Consider the following 12,470-nt stretch of genomic DNA (forward strand, 5'->3'; position numbering starts at 1 on the left):
ACCCGATGTGGCCTCCTCTACATTGGGGAGACGGGCCGCCTACTTGCGGAACGCTTCAGAGAACACCTCTGGGACGCCCGGACCAACCAACCCAACCACCCCGTGGCTCAACACTTTAACTCTCCCTCCCACTCCACCGAGGACATGCAGGTCCTTGGACTCCTCCATCGGCAGAACATAATAACACGACGGCTGGAGGAGGAGCGCCTCATCTTCTGCCTAGGAACCCTCCAACCACAAGGAATGAACTCAGATTTCTCCAGTTTCCTCATTTCCCCTCCCCCCACCTTGTCTCAGTCGGTTCCCTCAACTCAGCACCGCCCTCCTAACCTGCAATCTTCTTCCTGACCTCTCCGCCCCCACCCTACTCCAATCTATCACCCTCACCTTGACCTCCTTCCACCTATCACATCTCCATCGCCCCTCCCCCAAGTCCCTCCTCCCTACCTTTAATCTTAGCCTGCCTGGCACATTCTCCTCATTCCTGATGAAGGGCTCTGGCCCGAAACGTCGAATTTCCTGTTCCTTGGATGCTGCCTAACCTGCTGTGCTTTAACCAGCACACATTTTCAGCTCTGATCTCCAGCATCTGCAGACCTCACTTTTTACTCGATGATTTTTCTTTAGCCTTGGGATGATAGTGGCTTTCTTGAAGTAAGTGGGAACCTCAGATCAGAGTAAGGAGAAGTTAAAGATATCAGTGAATACTCCTGCCAGCTGATCAACACAGGATCTGGATGCACCGCCAGGGACTCCATTCAGGCTAGTCACTTTCCATGTGTTCACTCTCAAGAAGGCCCTGCACATCTGCAGCAAGAAGGCAATGTTGTCTGTGGGTACAGGATCCCCTAAGGCTGTTGAAGTATGTGATACCATTTCACTGATGTTCTGTTCAAGGCATAGAATACATTTAGCTCATCGGAAAAGGATGCATTGTTGCCAGTGATTCTACTCGACTTCGTCTTGTTGCCTGTTATATTGTTGGAGCCTTGCTATAGTCGACGTGTGTTTGTGTGGTTAATCTGGGACTCCAGTTTAGTATGATCTTGTTTCTTTATGTTCCTGATGGCTTTGCTTTGCTAATCTGAATCATACCTGTACATTTTCAGACTGGAGGCCTGTGACCAGTGGAGTGCCACAAGGATCGGTGTTGGGTCCTCTACTTTTTGTCATTTACATAAATGATTTGGATGTGAGCATAAGAAGTACAGTTAGTAAGTTTGCAGATGACACCAAAATTGGAGGGGTAGTGGACAGCAAAGAGGGTTACCTCAGATTACAACAGGATCTGGACCAGATGGGCCAATGGGCTGAGAAGTGGCAGATGGAGTTTAATTCAGATAAAGTGAGGTGCTGCATTTTGGAAAAGCAAATCTTAGCAGGACTTATATACTTAATGGTAAGGTCCTAGGGAGTGTTGCTGAACAAAGAGACCTTGGAGTGCAGGTTCATAGCTCCTTGAAAGTGGGTAGGTAGGATAGTGAAGAAGGCGTTTGGTATGCTTTCCTTTATTGGTCAGAGTATTGAGTACAGGAGTTGGGAGTTTATATTGCGGCTGTACAGGACATTGGTTAGGCCACTGTTGGAATATTGTGTGCAATTCTGATCTCCTCCCTATCGGAAAGATGTTGTGAAATTTGAAAGGGTTCAGAAAAGATTTACAAGGATGTTGCCAATGTTGGAGGATTTGAGCTATAGGGAGAGGCTGAACAGGCTGGGGCTGTTTTCCCTGGAGCATCGGAGGCTGAGGGGTGACCTTATAGAGGATTACAAAATTATGAAGGGCATGGACCGGGTAAATAGGCAAAGTCTTTTCCCTGGGGTCAGGGAGTCCAGAACTAGTGGGCATAGGTTAAGGTGAGAGATGAAAGATATAAAAGAGACCTAAGGGGCAACTTTTTCACACAGAGGGTGGTACGTGTATGGAATGAGCTGCCAGAGGAAGTGGTGGAGGCTGGTACAATTGCAACATTTAAGAGGCATTTGGAGGGTACATGAATAGGAAGGGTTTGGAGGGATATGGGCCGGGTGCTGGCAGGATGGGACTAGATTGGGTTGGGATATCTGCTCGGCATGTACAGGTTGGACCGAAGAGTTTGTTTCCATGCTGTACATCTCTATGACTGTATATCATTCTTGTACATAATGCATTTTGATGAAATACCATATTATCCATAATACTTGATTGGCACTTGCTAGATACCTTAATACTAAGTATTCAGTAAATATTAAATAAATACTAAGTAAACAGCATTGCTGTAAAAGCTCTTTGGAAGCTTTACATCATGCACTTTTCAATGTACAGGGTGAGATAACATTTTATATTTATGAGAAAAGGGTAATCTCAGATAGACTTGGATATTTTTCAAGACAGAAAAGCTGTGAGTTTGTGCAATATACAGGGCTCTCACATTTTTGTAGAAATATTTTGATACATCTTATTCCAGCATCAGTTTGCATGGTGAGCAAACAGCTTGGGGTCACCCAAAAAAGCCAATTCTCTAGTACATAGAACTGTAGATATGCAAACATGAACATTAATCAATAGAGATAGGTCTGTGAGAGAGAACATCCTGGCAGATTATACAACAAGGAAAACCAGATTACCCTGGAAGGGCAAGCCATGTCAAAAATCTGAGCAAGAGACAATGGCTGTTTCACACTGCTCCTATGCCATAACAACATGAGTGATATTTTCACTCAAATGAGGTGGGCTGTCAAACCAGGAAGATGTTCAGCCTATTGCACAAATGAGCAATGTGAACCTCAGTGGTGGGATGATGCTAGGCATGTAAGTCACTTGGCACAAAGACTGGTGGATCATATCAGACCTTATCCAACCATTTTGCAAAACTCAGAAATCAACATCCAATGTTGTTCCACATTGAACAACATTTGCTAAGCATACTAAGAATTATGCTGACAACCAATTTAACATTGTCAATCATGCTCGCATTAATATATTTGTGCATATTAGAAGCTACCGATATTAATATACAAGGTTCTGTTCTTTGGAGACAGATTCAACTTAATAAAAGGGGAAATGGCAATTTTCTGGTTCATTCCAAAGGGCAATGCATTGACCAATCAAAGCCACTTACCTAGTTTAAATTTAAACAAAACTTGGCAGTTAACTGTCACAAACTATCTGACTAGTGAATTCTTCATGGTAATATTTCTACCAAACAGAGTCCACTTTCCAACTAATGTTCAGTTCACACAGAATGAAGCACAGTTCCACCATTTGTACTGTTTTTCTCATGTATGCCTTGGTGAATGCAAGTTTTAACACAATGTATCCTTTTTCATCAATAAATGTAAAGTTTTGGAATTCACAAAAATTATGACCTAAACCTTTCCCATGATTAATGACCAAGAACGAGTCGAGTGAGTTCCTGTGTGGTATTGTTGTGTGATTATTTAACACACATTCTTTTATAATAATGAAATATTTGCATTTTCCACAGAAACCAGAAACAGAATTTATTGAAGATGTTGCCATAAGTAAGATGTTATGAAATCGGCGTATTGAATCCAGCACTTTAGGAATGATAGAAAGGGCCCTGAGTGTGTTGGCACAATAATGAAAATGTTGGATTATTGATTTTTCAAATTGCATCATCTGATTTTAATGCCTGGGACCTCCATGGACTGAAATAGGTTTGTAAAAGAAAAACACTTACTTAAAATGACCACAACATTCTACTGACCACAGAGATTAACCAACCTGTGTGAAACTAACATGGATTAAATTAAATCATCTGAACTGAAATCAGTATTTTTATCAAAAGACACTGAAACTAGTTCACTTAGTTAAGAGTGAATAAACACTGATTTTGTGGTTTGATTTACACCTGAATGAGAAGTTTCGTATATTGAGGGTGGAAGGCATTGCCTGGAATTAACAAATTTGGAGCTAATTAACTCAAATATTAGATTTCACAAACCTAGTTCAGGGACTGCTTTTGGCAGCACTGGAACAAGTTGGAGAAAGAGTTCTTGCTCAGCCTCTCTAGAAGGAAATCTGTCTGTTAACAAAGCTGGTTAAAAGGAACAAAGAAAACCCGAGATACAACTGAAGTGTTTTCTTCTGCCAATGATACAAGACATCAATTAAACAATCGTGGTGTCTGGTTAAAAATGCACACCTCAAGGATACTTCGTTGTGTATATGGATTTTAGTAAGGCGTTCGATAAGGTTCCCCATGGTAGGCTAATGCTAAAACTTCGGAGGTATGGCATTGAGGATACATTAGAGGTTTGGATTAGGAATTGGCTGGCTGGAAGGAGACAGAGGGTAGTAGTTGATGGATTATGTTCATCTTGGAGCGCAGCTACTAGCGGTGTACCACAAGGATCTGTTTTGGGACCATTGCTTTTTGTTATCTTTATAAATGATCTAGAGGAAGGACTTGAAAGCTGGGTAAGCAAGTTTGCGGATGACACAAAAGTCGGTGGAGTTGTGGATAGTGAGGAAGGAAGTGGTAGGTTACAGCGGGATATAGATAAGTTGCAGAGCTGGGCGGAAATGTGGCAAATGGAATTCAATGTAGCTAAGTGCGAAGTCGTTCACTTTGGTAGGAATAACAAGATGATGGATTACTGGGCTAATGGTAGGCTACTTGGTAGTGTGGATGAGCAGAGGGATCTTGGTGTCCATGTACACAGATCTCTGAAAGTTGCCACCCAGGTAAATAGTGCTGTGAGGAAGGCATATGGTGTACTGGGCTTTATTGGCAGAGGAATTGAGTTCCGGAGTCCTGAGGTCATGTTGCAGTTGTATAAGACTCTGGTGCGGCCTCATCTGGAGTATTGTGTGCAGTTTTGGTCGCCATACTATAGGAAGGATGTGGAAGCTTTAGAACGAGTGCAGAGGAGGTTTACCAGGATGTTGCCTGGAATGGTAGGAAAATCTTATGAGGAAAGGCTGAGGCACTTGGGGCTGTTCTCATTGGAGAAGAGAAGGTTTAGGGGAGATCTGATAGAAGTGTATAAGATGATTAGGGGTTTAGATAGGGTAGATACTAAGAACCTTTTACCGCTAATGGAGTCAGGTGTTACTAGGGGACATAGCTTTAAATTAAGGGGTGGTAGGTATAGGACAGATGTTAGGGGTAGATTCTTCACACAGCGGGTTGTGAGTTCATGGAATGCCCTGCCCGTATCAGTGGTGAACTCTCCTTCTTTATGGTCATTTAAGCGGGCATTGGATAGGCATTTGGAAGTTATTGGGCTAGTATAGGTTAGGTAGGATTCGGTCGGCGCAACATCGAGGGCCGAAGGGCCTGTACTGCGCTGTATCCTTCTATGTTCTATGTTCTAAGGACTATAAAATGTCTATTTCTTTCATCCTCCTGTCATATCGAACGCCATAATCTTTTAAGTTTGTACCTGTGTCAATGAATGCTGGATGCCACATCTCTATTATTTTTCTGTAATAAAATTATTCCTTCCTTCACTCAAGAAAAAATTGTAATTGACCCCTTACTGATACAACAGACATTTGGTAACCGCATTCTTATTAGAAAGAAAAGCATTCTCCTGCTAAGAAGAACATAAAATAACTGTCAAATGAAGAGGATTGAAAGAGGGGAACCTATTGGTTGTAACAGAGTGCAGGGGAAATTTAGCAAATAAGATTATGTGTTTTAGTGATAAGGTTAATTTGGAGAAGCAGTGGCACTTTGGGGCAGAGGAGACTGGGGGAGATTTGGCAGAAATGTATCAGATTATGATGAGTTTAGACAAGTTAGACAAAGAAAAGCTGTTCTCATCATTTGATATGAATGGAGCTAGACCTTTAAGGTTTTCGGGATGAGGAGCAATGGGAAAGAACTCTTTTTAATACAGAAAGTGGAATGACCTGGAGCTTGTTGCCTGTGATGGTGGGGCAAACAGAGATGATGAATAGAAACATAGAAAACAGGAGCAAGATTAGGCTATTCAGCCCTACAAGCCTACTCCGCCATTCAATATTATCATGGTTGATCATCTAACTCGGTACCCTATTTCCACTTTGTCCCCAGACCCTGTGATTCCTTTAGCCCCAAGAATGTTATCTAACTCCTCTCGAAAACATTTCACGATTTGGTATCAACCGCTTTCTGTGCCAGAGAATTCCGCAAGCTCACCACTCTCTGGGTGAAAAAAATTCTCCTCATCACAGTGATGACCCCTCAGACTGTGACCCCTGGCTCTGGCCTCCAGAATCATTGGGAACATTCTTCCTGCCTTTAACTTGTGAAGTCCTGTTAGACTTTTATAGTTTTCTACAATATCCTCCTTCATTCTTCTAAACTCCAGTAAATATAGTCTGAAACCATCCAGTGTCTCCTCATGTGTCATCCCAGGAATCAGTCTGATAAACTTCCATTGTATAGCCAAAACATTCTTCGTCAGATAAGGAGACCAAAACTGCACATAATACTCCAGGTATGGTCTCACCAAGGCCCTGTATATCTGCAGCATGACATCCCTACTCCTTGTTTTCGAATCATCCAGCTTTGAAGACCAACATACCAAATACCCTCTTCACTGCCTGCTGCGTCTGCATACTTACTTTCAGCGGTTGGTGTAATAATGACACCCAAGTCTTGTTGCATCTCCCCCTTTCCCAATCTATCACTATTCAGATAATAATCTGCCTTTCAAAGATTTCTGAAAGAATTTGGATGGGCATCTGAGAGAAAGGCACTTTCAAGGATAGATCTGGGAATAAGACCCATTGGGCTGTCATCATAGACTTAGTGGGCTGAATGGTCTCATTCTGTGCTATGGTATCTCAGTATCTCTAATTAGCGAACTTAATAGAGTTGGACTATCCTATTCATTTTCAGTCAAAGAAAATTAACTAAACAGCCAAGGACCAAAGACAGGACGTAAACAAGGTTGAAAAGTAAAGACCAGAAAGGCTTAGTGATTGTTGAGAGGCACTGTTCCAATTTTGTGATGAACAATGATAATCATTTGTATTTGGACTGGAGAACTAGAACACAAAGTAAAGTAGTTTACTAGAAGATAAACTAATGAACAGACAATGGGTTATTGTGATTGGGATGTTGCAACCGAATCTTGTTCACTCGAAGTCCATGAGCTTTGACACAACTGATGTTAGGGCTGTTGACCTGAAGTTATCAAGATCTGATTTTAATCTCCTTTAGTTAGCCATAAATTCTGTGTTTTCTTCATTTAAACAGGACACCACTAGTTGTAGGATCCAGTGGTCCAGCAGTATTTGCTTTTTGAGAAATTGGTATCCAAACCATGGGCCATGGCTTACTTTGTTAACCAGCTACTGTACAAAATTTACTTTTTGTGGGATCATTTCTATTCAAAAAGTGGTTCTGCAACTCACTGGACTTTTTGAATTTCTTCCCAAGTTTCAGATAACTTTTCCCTGAGAAGTTATTTCATTTTGTGGTAGAAGGGATTCAAAGCTGAGCCTAATATTAGAAACATGTTCAATTTAATTGCAATATTAAAGTAATCAACATCTGAAAAGCACTACAAATGTTTCTATGTTATATTAAAAAAAATCATCATTGCCTAATTATGAAAATGGCTACAGTTATTCAGTTAGGATATTTATTCAGCCAAGGCCCCTAGGGATTCTTCCATATCCGTCACAAATTCACTTGCACCTCCACACACATCATTTACTGCATCCGCTGCACCTGATGTGGTCTCCTCTATATTGGGGAGATATGACGCCTACTTGCAGAACGTTTCAGAGAACACCTCTGGGACACCCGCACCAACCAACCCAACCGCCCTGTGGCTGAACACTTTAACTCCCCCTCCCACTCCGCCAAGGACATGCAGGTCCTTGGCCTCCTCCATTGCCAGACCATGGCAACATGATGCCTGGAGGAAGAGCGCCTCATCTTCTGCCTAGGAACCCTCCAACTACAAGGGATGAATGCAGATTTCTCTAGCTTCCTAATTTCCCCTCCTCCCACCTTATCTCAGTCCCAACCCTCGGACTCAGCACCGCCTTCTTGACCTGCAATCTTCTTCCCGACCTCTCCGCCCCACCCCCTCTCCGGCCTATCACCCTCACCTTAACCTCCTTCCACCTATCGCATTCCCAATGCCCCTCTCCCAAGTCCCTCCTCCCTACCTTTTATTTTAGCCTGCTTGGTACATCTTTGTGGGCGGCACGGTGGCACAGTGGTTAGCACTGCTGCCTCACAGCGCCTGAGACCCGGGTTCAATTCCCGACTCAGGCGACTGACTGTGTGGAGTTTGCACGTTCTCCCCGTGTCTGCGTGGGTTTCCTCCGGGTGCTCCGGTTTCCTTCCACAGTCCAAAGATGTGCGGGTCAGGTGAATTGGCCATGCTAAATTGCCCGTAGTGTTAGGTAAAGGGGTAAATGTAGGGGTATGGGTGGGTTACGCTTTGGCGGGTCGGTGTGGACTTGTTGGGCCGATGGGCCTGTTTCCACACTGTAAATAATCTAATCTTCCTCATTCCTGAAGAAGGGCTTATGCCCGAAACGTCGATTCTCCTGCGCCTTGGATGCTGCCTAACCTGCTGCGCTTTTCCAGCAACACATTTTTCAGCTATCATTATTCAGCTCCAGGATTCAAGATTAAATCAAATAAGATTGATCTGGTGAAGATCCTTATCCTGCACCATAAACTCTCTTTCTCTCTCCACAGCTGCTGTCAGACCTGCTGAGCATTTCCAGCACTTAATGTCCTTATCTCAAATTTCCAACATTTGCAGTATTTTGCTTTTACAAAGTTGGGTAAGAGTGACTGATTGTTGCAGGCTTTAGAGTTGTTCAATCCAAGGTGATTTTTAACATTAATTTTCATGTTTATACCACGAAGTGACATAACTTGAAAATGGACACTAAGTCAGGTTTAATTTAATCCAATTTGTATGCTTCCGGTACAGAATAAACGAACAGAATGAGCATGCCAAGAATGCAATCTGGAAATTAACTGCTATGCATTCTCCAGTAAAACTGTTGGAGATGCTGAGTGTGTGCATTTTACTGAAAAGTACCTCAGAAAAAAAAAATGGAGGGCAGCTTTTATAATAAATAGTTAGAGTATAATGTAGACAGTTGAAGCAGACCACCAACATTCCCACCCTACTGAGGAATGACCTAGGGCTTATCAGAAAGAATAGAGAAATGCTATGCTGTATCTTCAGTGGAAACAATTCCAACATCAACCTTATTGACTACTACTGACATGATTTCAAAGTAACAGAACTGTAAGAACATACCAGCAAACCACACAAGTGTGTTTTTGCGAAAATCTGTATTAACTGCTTCCAGTATCCGCCCAATGACATGGTCCAACTCTCGCAGACTGTCTCCATATGGCCCACGTTTGGAAGTGTTAGCAAATCGAGAATTATACTGTAAAGGAACATGCATGTGGGCCGGGGCAAAGTACAAGAAGAATGGATGTAAACTCTCCCTGAGAGAAACAGAACAGGAAAGTCAACAGGATCAGGAGATAATGAAGATTGCTTTTAAAAAGTGTAATCTGACAATGTGGCAACTAAGGCCTTGATGATGTAAGCATCTGATAACACAGAAAGTTTACTCAATGTTCAGATCAGCTTCTTTACTTTACAAAGATCAGGTCAAATTAAGATCTAACTGATGGTAAAAGAACCTCTGATACCTTTTAATGGACACAAGTTCCAGTCATGCTTAACATCAGTGAGACTGGGGAAGCCTCAAATTGCTTCTTTGGCATAAAACAGAAATAAAACAACTCATTTTAAATATGGGAGATATGTGCTACATGTTGTAGCTCAAAACATGTTTATGTAATCCAGTCATGCGCTGAGCTATACAGAAAAATACCAAACTTCAAACACCATAATTCTCCTCAGCAATCTTTGGATTAGTAAAGGTTCCCTCTCCTATCACTCCATTGAATATGGAGAATGAGAAACAAATCACTCAGGAAAATAGAAGTGATATTTCACTCAGCAGTGTCCACAATCCATTCTTTTCCAAATTCTAATTTCCCTCAGGGGTCATGGCTTTAAAACTGGATTTAATTATTAATGAAGAATATGTGAAAAAAAAACTTACATTGCAAAGCTTTATATAACCTTGGTTATGCATGTTAATAATGAGTTTAAGAATTTGCAATCATTCAATCCTCCCTTAAATTCTGCACAGAATAGTTAATGTCACTGTGTTTGGCATTGCTAGATTCTAAACCAAAAACCATGTTCAGGGATAACATATACAAAAAGCATCAGTGTCCTGACAAGCATGGATCAGGCAGGGGAGATTCAGTTTTAGCTCTGTTATCTCTGCTCCCCATTTATGCAATGTCCCTGTGTTAAAACAGAGTGGACAAAAGCAATTACCTGGTTGGGTTATAGGGAAGCAACTCTCCTGGGGCAGTCTACTCCTAGGGCAGGAGATAAATAAACTCTTGAGCAAAATATATTTTAAAAATAGGTTTTGCAAGGATGACAAACTCTGTGATCAAATTTGTGATCAATTTGTGATCTAACACGTGCACTGTCATGTTCCCTAGTTTCTTGTATCACTTATCACCTCTGTCCTAATAGGTCGACATCTGACGTGAGCCTGGTGTTCAACCATTGATAAAGAGGATGCAGTGCCTGGTTCAAGATAACCACAGCAGCATGCTGTGTACTGAACGACATATACCTGTAGCATATCAGTACCATCATGACCGGAGATTACACTGGGTAGTTTTGTGACTTTTATTTTCATTGTATCGAATCACAGCAACTATAGGTGATGATTTACTTGAGGGAAGGTCATTTTCAGTGAATTACAGCAATAAACATTACCTTTCCCGTACCTCAATAAACATCAGGCTTCCACTCACCTTGCTTTCTGGATGAATTGTACAGCTTTCTCTGCATATCTCTCTGCCAGGCTGCTGAGATTGACTGGTTGTTCTATTATCTTTTGGTTTTCAAGGAGTGGCACTGCTACATCTGTAATACACGTGTTGCGTCCACAGCTAAACAGAAAGCAAAACATGGTGGCTTAGTCTTGGTGTCAGTTAAGATATTCAAAAAGATTTGAAATTCAAAAGACTTTTACCATATAAATTCTGACCAGTTGCAAGCAACATTTTCAAAATGCTGTTTTAAGAAGGATTACACCTTTTGCTGACATACATAAGGTATACATATGTCACAATCTCGAACCTCCATTCTGTCTCTAACGTCCTTGAATCTAATATCACATCCAAAATCCCTGTCCATTTTTTCCAGAACTCTACATGTGAATCCCTCTAACCAGGTTTCTGCTCCACCACAGAATTGAAGCAGGTTTTAAAGGCACAAATCCTATTCTATATGACTGTGATAAAGGCAAACTATCCCTCTTCCTCTTTCTTGACCTGTCTACAGTCTTTAACAGAGTAGACCATGCTCTCTTCCTCAAATGCCTCTCCACTGTCCCTCGACTGGACAGGCCTGCAGTGAGTTCTGTTATTCTTATCTTTCAAATCAAAATCACAGAGATTTTACTGCAGTGGCTTCTCTTCCTAATCTCACAGCTATCTCTAGTATCCTCTGAAGATTTATCATTCTCCTAGTTCACATCTCCATGCTGCTGCTTGGTGTCATCTTCAAGAAACAGAACATCTTCACATCAGGATGATTATACCTACCTTTACCTCTTGATCATGCCATTAATTCTTGATTCCCTGGCAAGGGGAATTTCAGAAAGGGTAGTAGAGAAAGGAATGCCAATGATCTCTAGATCAAGAACCAACTCCATGTCCCAGAAATGCTTACCAAATGTGTGGTTGGAGATATGGCACTAGGATCAGGTTCTTCAGCCATGCAAGAAACTACAGAACCCATGATCAGTGCCATGGAGTTTTCTAGGTAGACAATCGTACTCATTAGTAAGCAATTGCCAAAAGAGATTGTCAGGTTGTTTGTCAGCCATCTAGCACTGCAGGACGAGCAAGACTTCCTCCAACAAATTATTTCAAAGATTTAAGCTATTGTCTTAAGCTACTGTCACAAACCCATTGCACTGTCACTGACTCCAAGATGAGATTTTAAATTACCGCAGATCCATCCTATGATAAAATCAGGCCCCAACTCACTCCCAGGCAATTTGCTTTTTGCTGACCCAGACAATTCATAACCTGAGCTCTCAACCATATATGCATGCCATCACCAAGTCCACTTACTTTTGGCTGTGTAATGTTTGCCAACTCCACCCCCTACCTTAACTCATTTGCCACTGAAACTATTACTTGAATGATTGTTTATTTACCTCTAGATTTGTTTTCTTTAATGAAATTCTGATGAGCCTCCCATCATCTAAGCTTGGTAAATTTAAGGACATCATAATCTCTGCTGCTTATTCCTAACTTACATCATGATACATTCAAACATTATCACTGTGCTCATTGATTTACACTGAGAAACAAATGCCTCAATTTTAAAATCCTGCTTGAGGATTTTAATATTTTTAGTCCCTCTAATTT

At 41.6% G+C, this 12,470-nt stretch overlaps 1 protein-coding gene across 1 annotated transcript in view; it reads right to left on the reverse strand.

The window, feature by feature from the left end:
- Window positions 1-12,470, reverse strand: part of arsg (arylsulfatase G) — a 98,156-nt gene that overhangs the window by 28,209 nt on the left and 57,477 nt on the right. Inside the window, exons 6-7 of the mRNA XM_060844495.1 lie at window positions 10,842-10,979; window positions 9,238-9,434 (exon numbers count right to left, since the gene is read on the reverse strand). Of these exons, the coding sequence (XP_060700478.1) occupies window positions 9,238-9,434; window positions 10,842-10,979 (335 nt within the window). The remainder of the gene's footprint in view (window positions 1-9,237; window positions 9,435-10,841; window positions 10,980-12,470) is intronic.

The sequence above is a fragment of the Hemiscyllium ocellatum genome, chromosome 25, assembly GCF_020745735.1.
Source record: "Hemiscyllium ocellatum isolate sHemOce1 chromosome 25, sHemOce1.pat.X.cur, whole genome shotgun sequence".
Taxonomy (NCBI): Eukaryota; Metazoa; Chordata; class Chondrichthyes; order Orectolobiformes; family Hemiscylliidae; genus Hemiscyllium; species Hemiscyllium ocellatum.